This window comes from Diachasma alloeum, unplaced genomic scaffold (genome assembly GCF_001412515.2).
Source record: "Diachasma alloeum isolate Michigan unplaced genomic scaffold, Dall2.0 Dall_scaffold_00623, whole genome shotgun sequence".
NCBI lineage: Eukaryota > Metazoa > Arthropoda > Insecta > Hymenoptera > Braconidae > Diachasma > Diachasma alloeum.
The window spans coordinates 54,539-69,730 of record NW_021680755.1 but is presented as its reverse complement, the minus strand read 5'-3'; the positions used below and the strand labels follow the sequence as shown (position 1 = coordinate 69,730).

At 36.1% G+C, this 15,192-nt stretch overlaps 1 protein-coding gene across 1 annotated transcript; it reads right to left on the bottom strand.

Annotated features, from left to right (window-relative positions):
* Positions 1-10,804: 10,804 nt before the first annotated feature.
* Positions 10,805-12,392, bottom strand: LOC107043746. Its single transcript, XM_029126517.1, has 3 exons — positions 12,204-12,392; positions 11,732-11,928; positions 10,805-11,643 (listed from the first exon to the last, which is right to left on the bottom strand). The coding sequence occupies exons 1-3, from the start codon at positions 12,344-12,346 to the stop codon at positions 10,805-10,807; spliced, it is 1,179 nt and encodes a 392-aa protein (XP_028982350.1). The 5' UTR covers positions 12,347-12,392.
* Between the last annotated feature and the right edge of the window lie 2,800 nt (positions 12,393-15,192).

Below are 15,192 nucleotides of genomic sequence, written 5' to 3'. Positions count from 1 at the left end.
GTTTGAATTTTTTTATTACAAAGATTAAGGGATGAAACGGGGGTTGATAGATGGGGAATCTAATTCTCCATCGAAAAGTCCTTGTCTCATCCCTTAATATTAATTAGCGGGCGAATGAATCAACGGAAAAATGTAAAGTAAACATTGAGGACAAGGAGGACATAAACTCTCTTTCGAACCTACCCCTGTGACAGCGGGACTGGTATAGGGCTTCTAGCAGAAGTTTTCCCTGCCCAGGGCACCCCCACTCTACGTAATTCCCACTCATATGCTTGTCCCTCACTCCAAAAATCNGTAAAGTAAACATTGAGGACAAGGAGGACATAAACTCTCTTTCGAACCTACCCCTGTGACAGCGGGACTGGTATAGGGCTTCTAGCAGAAGTTTTCCCTGCCCAGGGCACCCCCACTCTACGTAATTCCCACTCATATGCTTGTCCCTCACTCCAAAAATCCATGGATATTCTTCTTCTGGCCCTACTGCCGAGTTACCGGCACAGGCAGCTCGCCCAGCCGTCAGAATCGACCGTGGCGCCCCACCTCTGTTGGGGTCTCACCTATTCTGGCTGCGACTGCTGTCGACTTGACCGACCCCGTTGGGAGGTCGACACTGCCGCCATCTCCCGGCATTCCCCCTACGGGACTTCTATTATCATTATATACACTCACATTAATTTTAATCAATTGATAGAAAATAATTTTATAAACAGTGCAAATATAAACTAATAATTCGTCTATCTACTTTTATTGTGTTTTCAGATATCATTTCCCCCTTTTTAGCCCCAGAAAATGACAATTCTAATAGCCACGCAACAGCCACGCAACAACCACGCAAATACCGTGGCTGTAACGTGGCTCCTGGATTCCCAGGATTGCTACAGAACACCGGGGTCGACTCTCCAACTAGAGTTCTGGCGGAAAATAGTGTCAGTGACAGGGAAATATTCCTATTCCATCCTGATCACCACCAGGCCTGGAACTGTGAAAAAAGTGATTATAATGGTGATAAGTTACTTGAGTGCATTCAAACTGAAAACTTAATACTACACAATTTCAACACCAACACACACCTAGACACTTACAGGAATAAACACTCAAACCTTGACCTAGTTTTTACTACGCCTGATATAGCTGACACTATATCGGTAAATGTAAATGACGAAACGTATGGATCTGACCATTACCCTATCACCTGTACATCTGCCGCTCAATTGAGAGGAGTATATATCACAAAAGATCACTGAACATTACATCGGTTAAGACGAACAGGGAAAACCTAGAACTACTCCTCTCCCAATCCTTTCCCCAATTCCTAGATCCATCCTTCCTCCACCTCGAACCTTCCAAAAAGTCCTCATCCATCATTCAACATATTACTCAAGCTATGGAACAAAGTACTCCTGAAAGGAAGAAAGTTCCTGTACAACAATATAAAAATCCGGTGAAGTGGTGGGACGAGGAATGTGCAAAGGCAGAGAGACTCCGAAGGGCCACATTCAAGAAGTGGCAATATTCTAAGATAAAGGAAGACATGATAAACTAAAAGAGAGCAGTTGCATCTGCTACTAGAACATTCAAACGTAAAAAAAATCATGTTTTGTGCAATTTGCTCAGAGCGTAGATTTTAGGAAAAATGGGAAATATGTCTGGAGAACGAGCAAAATACTGGAAAATGCGTGGGTTAACATTAAACCTGATCATCCCCGTGATCCTGATTTAATTAAGCAAGCCACCCTCAGATCCCTCAATAAAATCGCCCCTCCTGATTGTACTACTAACCCCGACGCTCCCCTTCCCCAATCTCCATTCTCCATCCTTGACCGACCATTCGACTTCAACGAATTTAACAGTACTCTTAAATCCAAAAAAGAAAATTCCTCTCCTTGCCTTGATGGAATATCCTATTAACTTCTCAAAAGATTACCAACTAACCTGAAACTCGTCCTCCTAGACACATTTAACGAAATGTATGCAACTGGTGATTTCCCCAATGAGTAGACACACTCGTTCGTTCACTTCGTCCCCAAACCCAATAACATAGATGTTCGACCAATCGCACTGACTTCATGTGTAGCCAAAACTTTCGAAACCATTATCAAAAACCGCCTCCAATGATGGTGTGAAACCAATAATGTTATTTCTAACTACCAAACAGGCTTTCGCCCAGGTCTTTCTTGCATTGACAATCTTAGCAATCTTTTCCTTTACGTAGAATTTAATCTCTTAAAGAAAAAAAAGAAACGATAGCAGCATTTCTTGACGTGCAAGGCGCATTTGACAATGTCAATTCTGAAATACTGATTGATAAATTGGGAAAGTTACAGTTCCGAAAAAATTCTCTTCGATTCATTAAGTTTCTAATACATGAGAGATTCATTCATTCGGACATACTCGATGATAACGTTCTCACTGTTCGCAAGGGCGTTCCCCAGGGTGGTGTACTATCGCCCCTATTATACACGATTTACACTAGGGACATTATGAAAAACACAAGTAATAAAATAAAATGTTCAATTTTTGCCGACGACATTGCACTTTATTGTTCCTACAATAGAGTCGATTTAGATGTAAACACTCTGGAGAACTCTATTGCCCAACTGGCGAGCAATTTGAGTGAACTAGGCCTCGACTTAGCTCCAAGTAAAACCATCATTGTCCAATTTACTAAACCAAAGCTCAACCATAAGGAAGTCAGAATCACTATTGATAATGTTGTTATTTCACCTAGCCCAGTCGCCAAATTTTTAGGAATTTATTTTGATAGCCATCTCAATTTCAAGTACCAAGTCAGCAAAATTCAAGAAAAAACGCTTAGAGCCCTGAACATTATTACGTTTCTCCGAGGAACTTGGTGGGGGTCGGATCCCGCCACCCTTATTATTCTTTATAAAAGTTTTATTAGATCCATCATAGATTACGGGGTATTCATATACCTTCCCAATACGATACTAATGAGAGATAAACTTGAGAAAATCCAATTTCCGACTATTCGGCTAGCCCTTGGGTATAGATGCTCTACCCCTACAAACGTCCTCGTCGGCGAATCTAAACTTACGTTAATACAAGACAGGGCCAAATTCCTCTGTAAGACGTACCTAGTTAAAGCCCTCTCGAACCAAGAAACACAGATATCTAAAACCATTCACGATCTCTTTGAAATCGACTCGTACTCCCCTCGACCTAGAGATAAACTATTAACCAAATGTGTTGGTGAAGTTCTTCCCTTGAAAGAACTTTTGTATACTAAAACAAACTATCATATTTTTGTACAGCCATTTGATGCTTACATCCTGCCCATCGACTTGAATGAACAATTGGGTCGATCAGCACAGGAGGAAAGCAACCCTAATATCTTCGTTGATGGCGAACTCGAAAAATTTCATCGGCGTCACTGCCGCATCTTCACTGACGGCAGCAGAAACCGTGAAAACAACTACGTTGGGGCTGCGTGTGTCTGTCCTGAGATGGACACTTGTATCTCCACCAACCTCAACAGTTATACCTCTAGCTACACTGCAGAGTGTATTGCACGTACCCTTGCAATGGAACTCATAAAGGGCAATCCTGGACGTAAATATGTAATCCTAACCGACTCCCTACGTGCCTGCCCGGCTCTTAACACTTGCAAATTAACAGTCAAAACTAACCCATATATCACCGAAAGAAGAGATTAGTATATGGGACATTCAATGTCAACTCAGCCACCCTGGATTTTTTTGGTTCTCAGAATCCTGAATTAGCATGCTCCCAGTCAAGTACTACATGAATACATACTTTCTGTAAATTTTCGCTCCTTCAACATTAATTGTTTGGGCAGGATAAATAACAAAAACTCAAATTTTGAAAAATCATATCTTGCGAATAAATTGGCCAATTTTAATAAATAAAAGAAGATTTTTTTCTTTTCTTTATATACTTTGAGACTAAAAATACAACAGTACCACGAGGATGAATACTAAGCCATTTTTTAAGTTTTTCGTTATTTTAATCCCTCTGTTTCGCAGGGGCCATTCGAAAATCGAATTTTTTTTTTCTTCGATGGATGATGATATTACTCCACTTTTCCGGGGTATTTCAAAATGAGATAGCCATATGGAGATGAGAAAAAGAAAAAAATTCCATGGAAAATTCGATTTTCCGATCATACATGAGACATTCCATGTCAATTCAGCTACCCTGGATTTTTTTGTATTTCGGAATAGAACATTGGCATGTTTTAAGTTAACTATGATATGAGTCAACATTGTTTCAAACTTTTTCCCCCATAACTTCACTCTTGGACCTTTCCACTTATCATGATGATTATTTTGCCACGTACGGATTTTGGACAGTCAGGGCCAATCAGAATACAGCATTTAATGACAAATGACAGGCTGGAGGAAGTTTTATTTCGGATATTTCGCACTAACATATATATTTTTTCGGTTATTTCGCACTCACATATATATTTTCCCGGATATTTCGTACTAACTCCTCAATTGTTCTTGGATATCATTTTGAAGTTGCGTAAACGACACTCCTGACCAAAATTCGTACGTGAAAAATAATCCGACAAATACCCCTCGTGCTTCAAAATTATCTGGTATTTCCCTCAAACTTCCCTGCAAACAAACGATCGTGTCAAGTTTTGCAGGAAAATCCCTTGCGCAAGTGCTCGGGATTTTTAAACCTGCAAAACTTGACACTCTTGTTTGTTTACAATGAAGTTATCGGGAAATATCCGATAATTTTGAAGCACTCGAGGTATTACTACTGAATAAAAATTGAAAGCCAACGATAGCTCGGTCGGTAGGGCGAGCGATTTCTAATCCGATGAGTCGGGTTCGAAACCCAATGGGTGCCGATCGGGTTTCGAACTCCGAGAAATCAAACGTTGTCCGCATTTCTTTGGGAAATGACCTTGGGATTTCTGTACACAAACATTGGACAATGAATACAAAAAATGGGAGCGCAATGAAATCAAAGGTTCCGAGTGGGGGTGAGAATAAACAACCGATTTCTCGGAATTCAGTTTCCATACGAGCCATAGAGTTGCCTCAATACTAACCGTTTGATTAGTCCTCATCACACACTTGAGTATTACAGTATCATTACAGTATCGCTAACAGAAATTCTCCGACGGTTATTCTCCTGTATTTATTCTCCATCAACTTTAATCAAGGTAAGTGATGGTATAAACTATTTCAGTAGTGAAGTTGTAAACTCAAGGATTCGTTATTATTTTTTTCCCTTTTTTTTTGAATGATCAGAACTGTTCTTCATTCCCATTCCACAAGATGCCGCATGCCGAAAGATGTGCAAATCCAATGCGAGTTCCTGGCGAGAAAGGTCACAATGGAAAAGACCTGCGCTCAATCTCAGAAAGACTCCGACAGACATTTCCATTCTTGCCAGAAAATGCAAAACTATGTAGCTCCTGTAGGAAAAGAGCTTTGACTTACATTCCTGGATCACTACCCTCTGAATCTTCATCGAATCGGGAAGTCTCTTCATCGTCATCAAATGTTCCAGCCGATCGTTCGTCCAGTCCCACACCATTTCTAGTAGACATTCCTACGAGCAATATCGCAAGGATTTCTTTGAGATCAGGTAATTCCTTCCATTCAATTGATCCTGATGGGGATGTCATTTTCAACGAAGCTTCAGAGGAGTACGATGCTCCAACAGCAGATGATGATTCAGAGACAGAGCACCACAGGAACATTCCAGCAAATTCTCGTTCTCCACGAGATTGGAATTGGAAGAAATGTTGGATGGACTCAAGCAAAAATTCAATACGATGACAGAATATTCTGAACGTATTCAACTCTTGACTATTGTTCCACCTTCACGGAGTGAGCGAAATGTGAGCCGTGAATTTGGTACGACAAGGTACATGGCTGTGAGAGCAAAACAACTGCGAGAACAGAGAGGAATATTTGCTTCTACACTTGCGAAGGTTGGGAAATCATTGCCCAAAGAGACAGTTGAAAAGGTCTGGAGTTTTTATGAGAGTAATAGTCGGATGAAGAATAAAGTGTCAGTCAGAATCAACGACGTGAAGAAAATAATGCAGAAGCGGATGGTCCTCGAGAACTTGAATGATCTTCATAAGAAATATAAAATTGCGCATCCAAAGTCTCCGGTGGGATTCAGCAAGTTTGCGGAATTGAGGCCGAAACACTGTGTATTGGCAGGAGCGAGTNATAACGATACAAAAAAATCACGACTTCATTCCTGTGGGAGAAAAGGAACTATTGATCAAGAGATATTCTTCTGCGACTACGGGAGAAGTTTTTCCAAAGGCGAAGAAACGAAATGGACGACGTACATTAAGATAGCCATTGTGATTCAGAAAAGTTCGATTTCAAATTGCTTTGTCTCTATAATTTAATGTTTATTTTTCAAATTACAAACTTAAAACAGATATATACTTCATGTTGATCTAAAAACTCATCAAATATTTGGTACTTTGCAAATTCTCATTGTCGTTTACGTAAGTAGAGCTGTTAATAATCAATAAATTCAACTTTTTTCTATAAAAAACGTTTTTTATCCATCACTACTTATGCATNAGAAAAGTTCGATTTCAAATTGCTTTGTCTCTATAATTTAATGTTTATTTTTCAAATTACAAACTTAAAACAGATATATACTTCATGTTGATCTAAAAACTCATCAAATATTTGGTACTTTGCAAATTCTCATTGTCGTTTACGTAAGTAGAGCTGTTAATAATCAATAAATTCAACTTTTTTCCATAAAAAACGTTTTTTATCTATCACTACTTATACTTATGCATCTCATCTTCAAATTATGCCGAAAAATTGCACGCTCATCCTTTCATGAGGCATTCATCATTTTTCAGGAACAAAATTCGGAAAATCTAATTTTTCATGAGAACAAAAATTTTCTCTCATCTCCATATGGCTATTCCATTTTGAAATATCCCGAAAAAGTAGAGTAATATCATTATCCATCGAAGAAAAAAAAATTAGTCGATTTTCGAATGGCCCCTACATAACAGAAGTATTTAAATAACAAAAAACTTAAAAAATGACTCATTATTCTTCCTCGTGGTACTGTCGTATTTTTATTCCAAAAGTATATGAAAAAACGAAAAAAATCTTTTTTTATTCATCAAAATTGGCCAATTTGTTCGCAAGACATGATTTTTCAAAAATTTGAGCTTTTGTTATTTGTCCTCGCCAAACAATTAATGTTAAAGGAGCGAAAATTTAGAGAAAGTATGTACTCATATAGTACTAGACTGGGATCATGCTAATTCAAGTTTCTGAGAACCAAAAAATTCCAGGATGGCTGAGTTGACATGGAATGTCCCATATTAAAATAACTAACAAAAGTAATCCTTCTCTCGCACTGTGGCATAGAGGGTAACGAGGAAGTTGATAGGCTGGCTGGGGATGCGGTAGGCGATTTGATCGATGAATACAACGTTCTATTCACTGACTTTAGAGCTCAATTTAAATCCGATGAACACCGAGATACGTCCAAAAAAATTGTAGAAGAATCGACAATCGGTACCAAAAAAAATAATAAGAAAAAAGGTGCGGAGTTTTTTTACCTCTATTACAGGGACTCTCCAACGCCCTGGTATAAAAAATGTAAACTCCTCAGGGAGTCAATTGTCACTGTCAATCGTGTAAGAGCAAATCATTACCATCTTGCAGCCTCCCTGGAAAGAGTTGGCATAACCAACGATCCCTCCTGCTCTTGTGGAGCAGAAAGTCAAACATTTGATCATATACTGTGGCACTGCTCTAACTATGAACAACAACAATCCGAACTTCTTGATAGACTGAACAAATCAGGGTGGTTTAGGCCCTTCGACACTAGAAAATTTTCCGATGCATCAGACTATAAATATATTAAAGAGATTTGTAGCTTCCTAAAAGATTGTAAACTACAGGTGTAGAGTAAGTAACTTACAACAAGACAATGTAACAAAATGTATCAAGACTATATGACAGTGTAAATAACCCAATATCTGGGCTATATCACTATAAAGAAATGAAAAAAAAAATAGAATAGGAATAAAACCCCCTGATGGATACCATTTGGACGAGTTTTGTTTTTCATCCATTCATCATTTTTTATGAGCATAAAGGGGGTAAAATGTCAAGGGCATTTCTGGATCCTGACTGTCATATTACCACCCCCCACTTCGTATATCATGCCCACGCATGCGCATTGTTGTATATTTTAGTACCACCGCTGGTGATAGGGGCGCCGGGTGAGCCTTCAATTGGGTATTTGCATGTTTTTCAAATCCATTAAATAGTTATATTTTATTATTTTTTAAAATTTTTGATAATTTTTGGAAAAAAATTTTTTTGTTTTTATTCATAAATATTTAAACTATTTGATAATTAAAAAATAGCTATAATTCAAACGAACAGGTAGTTCCCCCTTGCGTATATGACGTCATTGTGCATATTCCATTCAAAATTGGTGGCGCCAATCTCTCTTTCATAAACACGTGTGATCAGCAGTTGTGATTGTCATTCGAAGAAAAACAGTTTTAAAAGCATAAACATAAACTTTATAATTTTTTAATATGTCATTAAAAAGCAGTGGTTGTTGGTGTATAGTACCAACATGTAAAAATACTGGTAAATCTAATCCAAATAAAATTTTTATAAATGTTCCATCAAATAAATTAAAACGAAAAATGTGGTTAGATGCATGTGGGAATAAAAGTGATTATTCTGTATCAAGTCGACTTTATTGTTGTGAAGATCATTTTCAAGTAAGTAATAAGAAAAATAAAAAGAATCTGTTTTTAATCAAATTATAACCTCAAATTATATTGATATTTTGACAGTGTAAATGAGTTATGAATATTATTTATTCTAGTTAGAAGCCGATATGGAGAATTATTTGGAGTGGACAATGATTGTTGGTTACAAACGGATGAAAAATGATATTCTGCCACATAAATGCATTGAAGAATCAAAGCTCATAAACGTAGAAGCTTCACCAATGGAAGTAGATCAGCAAAGTCCGGAGAAATCCGGCTTCAATATCAATGATGGAACGATAGGTAAAAATTCAAGCAATACAATCGATAATATGGATTTGGAATACATGGATATCGTCAATTCTACTCCATTTCAAGATTTAAATACCAGTGCATCTAATGTTTCTTATGATAATTTTCCTCCTCAAACTACAAAAGTTAATGCTGCAATTCAAGTCAAGATAAGAAGTTCTTATAGGAGTACACAAGTTCAGTGTCAACCTCGAACAAAAGACCGTGCAACATCTCCCATTGAAATATTCTCTGGAATAAAAAATTTGGATAACTCGTGTTCTTCATCAATTAGTAATAATCAAATAATGAACACATCTAACACAACAGTAAGTTCATTCCCAAATTCTTCAGATAACGTTTTGTCGACAAATCCCAGTACTGAAAATGAGTGGAAAAGTCAATATCAACAAGAAGAATAGCAAAAGTTAAATTTAAAATAAACTCTTCAGAAAATTCAACAATCGCCTCGCAAATATATCGGTATTCCAGACGACTGTATGGATATTATCGATATTTTACGGACTGGTAAATTAAGTGACATTGAAATCTTTCTCACGTTAAAAAAAATAAGATTAAATGAAAGTTTTGCTATTCTAGCTGATGATTTTGGGATGTCTACTTCTAATATAAGTCGTACATTTACAAAGACTTTGCCAATCATAACCGAGTATTTGAAAGATTTGATTATTTGGCCTTCGTCTGCAAAAATCAAAGAACAATTGCCAATGAGTTTTAGGAGTCGCTATGCCGCAGTAGAATCGATCATTGATTGTTTGGAAATTGAAATTGAAAAACCAACAGACCCAGTAAAACAATCATCGACATGGTCTGAATACAAGAAATGTAATACTGTGAAATATTTAGTATCTTGTACTCCAGATGGTATAGTTAATTTCATTTCACCAGGATTTGGTGGTAGAGCATCTGATGCAGAAATAGTATCAAACTCTGGATACTTGGATTGTTTGAAACCAGGTGCAGCTGTATTAGCAGATAGAGGTTTCAAACATATTGAAAATTTAGTAGTTTCAAAAAAATGTGCATTTATTAGTATCCACATTGAAAGATTGATAAGAAGAATAAGAGAATTTCATATTTGTGAACCTCATTCATGTGTTAATGTTAAATTGATTCCTCAAATGGATAATATTATTACGATCGTCGCAGCTTTAACAAATTTACAAGGACCGCTGATAAAAAAAACATAAATCATATAAGGGATTAATTAAAAATATTAGATAATTTTTTTTTTAAATTATGTTATTATTAACTGTAAACAAGCTAATAAACAAATATTCAATACATACAAGTGTGTAAAAATAATACGTTTTCAATCTGCATTATTTTATACTTCTGTTTGGTATAAAGAATTGAATAAACGTTTAAAAATACATTTTTTCCAAAATTTACTTAAATCCTCCAATAATTTATCGATCAATTGTGAGTCGTAATTAATAATAAGAGATTTAAATGCTTTTATATCTTCAAATTTTGGGTCTGCAACAATAAACATCGCTTTTCTTCTTCCGGCAAAAAGCATTTGCATTTGCATTTGCGCTATATATTTCATGGATACTTTATCATAATTATTAGTATCAATATATGTACGAGCACTTTTGTCAGACGTTGGGCATTTAATTTCAATAACAAATTCGTCTTCAATAGCATCAGGCGAGGCTCCCAGATAAGGATATTTTTCAGATAAAAATAAACCACATTTTTTAAACTGTTTTTTCATCTTCTGTTCAACTTGTTGTAAAACCATCGCTTCTAATTCTTTGCCTCGTTCCATAGNACAAAAAGCATTTGCATTTGCATTTGCGTTATATATTTCATGGATACTTTATCATAATTATTAGTATCAATATATGTACGAGCACTTTTGTCAGACGTTGGGCATTTAATTTCAATAACAAATTCGTCTTCAATAGCATCAGGCGAGGCTCCCAGATAAGGATATTTTTCAGATAAAAATAAACCACATTTTTTAAACTGTTTTTTCATCTTCTGTTCAACTTGTTGTAAAACCATCGCTTCTAATTCTTTGCCTCGTTCCATAGCTTTTGTACTCCGCAATTTTTTACCACCAACTAGCAACTCCACTAGAACTCCATCCGGTGTATTACAACGTGATGCTTCATATGCTTTTGATGCAGTAATTCGCCCGTATCGCAATGTAAACCAGAGCTCACAGTTTGCTTGATCCTGAGTGATTTTTTCAATACGTTCACACAAATCTTTCGACATTCGACTTTTACTGAATGTTACAAATTCCTCATAAGATGTTCCTGCTTTATTAATAAAATTTACTAATAAATTATGGATCGAAAGACTTTGCTCGTTATTTACATCATTGAAGTATTTTAAAATTTGACTCTGTACAGTTTTTTGATTTGTTTTTTTTACAAATTCTTCTAATGTATTAAAAGGTTTATTCACAGCAGTAACTTCTTTATTAGAGGCAAAATCTTTTACCATAATAAATTTTATTGATGATCCAACTTGAGATAGAACTGATTTTCGCCAATAACATTCAATATCTGTCGGTGAAGGTTCTTCCGATCTCCTGTGTAACCACATTATGAAAGCGATCGAGTGCTTGCATCCACCTAAGGAAGACAAAAAGAATTAATTTGTAGGTCTTTCATTTTTTATCGATTTTTTTTTTCGTTTCTCGTATTGAACAATAACATTTACCTGACGATGCGGCACAATCATGACACTGGATAGACAAAATCTCTTCCTCAACAATGTCTAAAACGAGAGTCACTCGATATGATTTATTGTGTACTCTGTGCTCAGGACAAATAAGACATTTAAGAGTACATTCTGATCCATGAAGTTTTAGTTGTACGAATTCAATAGCAGCATCTCCATATGATTTTCTCCCAGATCTACATTTCAATATATTTATTTTAATATTTCGTCTAGTATTTTTAATCTAATATTTCAACTTATGTACTTTAATACTTGTTGTAGATTAAAAATTAACTGATATTTATAATTTTTTGGATTTTTTTCAATCTCAGAATCTCACTTTAAAAAAGAAAACCAAAGAAATGACTGGTGGAATTTTCTATATAATTTTTTTTTAAATTATTATTCATAACAAAATCCAAAAATTATTAAATAAAGACTAAATTCAGTGTTATGAAAAATTTATACGTACAGGTTAGCTTTTGCTCCTTGCATTTCTGCTGATACAAAATCGGAGTTTGTAGCTAAGTAGGATGCGACCATAAAAGCATCAACTCGTGGTAAATTATCTGATCGAGCTTCACTGAAACCAGGATCTACTTTTCTTCGAGGCATTTTTATTTCTTTTTAATTATTTATTATTCACTGACCGTGCACATGTATCACTAGTACCACTCAGCATGTTGTATAATGATATAGAGTGTGTTCATAACCTCTATGCTAATATTCTTGTCAGTTTTTGAAGTAAACATTAGTATGAAATTTATTTCAATTTTTTTTCTACTTTCAGTGAATTTTAGTCTTAATAATAGGATATAATAAAATTCACTGTAAATAACAACGAGCTTGAAATTTTTTCCAACGATTTATCGTCCGTCACTTATCATGCATTCAAATAACGCGCTAAAATATGCACAATGACGTCAGACCAATCGCATCACGTTTCACGTCACGTGATTTTTATACCACTTTTATTTATTTATTTATTTAAAAATAATTTGTTAAAATTAAATTTCAATCTTATTTAGGTATTTTATGGATATCAAAGAATTGATTAAATTAATTTTATGTGCAAAATCATTTTCATGCAAATACCCAATTTGCTAAGGTATGATACAAGCAGGTATAATGAAGCCAGAAAACAGGGGACAAGTTCGCCGGAGCGCCAGAGGCGGCGTTCCGGTCGACTTACGCTTCCCCTCATCTCCTTTAGTCTCCCGCCACTGGCACTTATTTTGCTGGAGGGAACGTTATGAAATTTATATTTTAAGTCAAAATAGTTAGCCCCGTATGAAATTACATGTACAATGCGAAGAAAAATAAAAAAATGCAAATATATTCATGGTTTTTCATGTACTATTTCTTTAATAGTCAATGGCCCACTCACTTTTTCATTAATGGGGTGATTTTTATCTTATAATAGGTGAATTCTTTCTTTTTTTACTGAAAATAATTACCAAGATTGAGAGTCAAATCACTGCTCAATGTAATAGTATTAAAAATAAAATGAAAATGCATTTTTGTCCAATGTTGAACAATATTTATTTTTCGCCCAAAAATATCTCGCGAATGTTGTTTGTTTATGTCTGCTCCAAAACGTACTCCAATAGATCTGAACAGTCTGTGCGAGCTGATTCATGCAAAATGGTTAAATCATGTGCAATTATAAATTGCAAAGCATCTTCTAGGAATAATTATCGTTTTTTCTCCCTTCCCAGTGTGAAAAAAATTGAGAAGCGACGACAATGGCTGGAAAAAAGCGGTGATTTGCTACCGAGTGATCAAGTGTCAAAGAACGATTGTTATTTGTGTGAGGTGCGTAAGTGAATAGTTGGGACTTTTTTTCTTTTGTGGCTCTTGAAACCCCCTTGTATCTCATTTATTTCACCCCTCGTGACCATTATGACCCTCGTATCTTTTTCAAAACTTGTTCATAGAAGAAAACATTAAAAAACATAGTTCAAACTGGGAACCTCGTTATCGTAATCCCATCCCTCCCAATTCTTCCCTATTAAGCTTCACTGAAGAGAAGAGGAATAATTAATTGAATGGACTTCTAATGTTAATTATTCTTCCTTCTAATTAGTATTTCAATCGTCTAGTCGACATGACTCTCAGTCAATCTTTATCGCTCGACCCATGGAACTATTTGCTGAGAATCATATAGTTTTCATCTCAACATTTTTTAATCCTGTCCCTCTCGATTGAACACCAAATTTTATTTTCATCACGTTGTATCGGAGAAGTAACTTTCCGACACGTTGTGATGAAAAATTTTGTTCGTAACTCGTGAAAAAAGTGGTTTTTGGCTCGTGAAATTATGTCACTCACCTTCGCCTCGTGTTATAAACCTCCCACTCGCCAAAAACCACTTTTTTGCACTCGTTACGAAATATACTATTTCTCTCTCATGAAAAAAAAAAAATTGATTTGACGGGGATTTGAACTCGCGACGCAAGTAAAATCGGCGTGTGGTGGGAGATCTAATCCGCGTGAGGGGAAGGGACGCAACAGTGCCGCGCGCGGCTTCCATTGGAACTTGTCCCCTGTTTCGGTGTCGGCGACATCAAAGCTTCACCATACCTCCCTGTATCATACCTTACAATTTGCTTCAGAAGCGCTTTAGGGAACAAGCCATCCAGTTATATACATAGAGATCAGTGGCTTCGGGCCGCTCAGTGCCCTTTCCAGTATATAGTATATTTCAGTGACGGCGACAGATTTCGTAGTACCAGCAGTTGCCGCTTGAGGCGCGACGTGACTAGCGGACACATTCGTGCTTCGCCTTCAGAGTTTCAGAATCACGCTTGCGCATGTGTTAATATATGTCAATTTTTTAAGAACAACGGAGACTGAAAACAATCAAAAATCTAAAAACTAAGAATGATATTGAAGAGAAAGCTCATATTATAATATGAGCTGTCTTTTGTGTGTCTCTTTTCTTTAATGCCTCATTCTAACAGCGGTATTTAATAAATGCTCAAATTATGCATGAAAAGAAGAGAAATGTGGTGACTTGAAATGATAACTCTGTGGTGTCTAAAATGTCTCGCAAATTACATGGGAAATCCTTAAATTGGTTCCTCTCTTCAATTTCCGGATGGATTTTTTCCATTCTCTCCTGCTCTCAATATTGTGTGGTATTTTAAAACAAGCTCTCTTCACAGGCACATCAGTTTCACCTGTTTTGCACTCCGGGACTGCACATTTCACGCTTTTTGCTTCCGAATGGAAGCATTGTTTTTGGTCGATTTTTCGATTTTCTAATTATGATTGCAAATGGTCTAGAATGTTATGAAACGTGAAGAAATGATGTTTTTACGGTCATGTCTGTATGTATGTATGTGCAGATTTGGGTTTTTGGTGATTAATTTTTAGAAAATTCAACATAAATACGGTGAACGGGATCCGAGTTGTTTCAGCCCGATCGGTCCAGTAGTTCCTAAGATATAACAACTTGT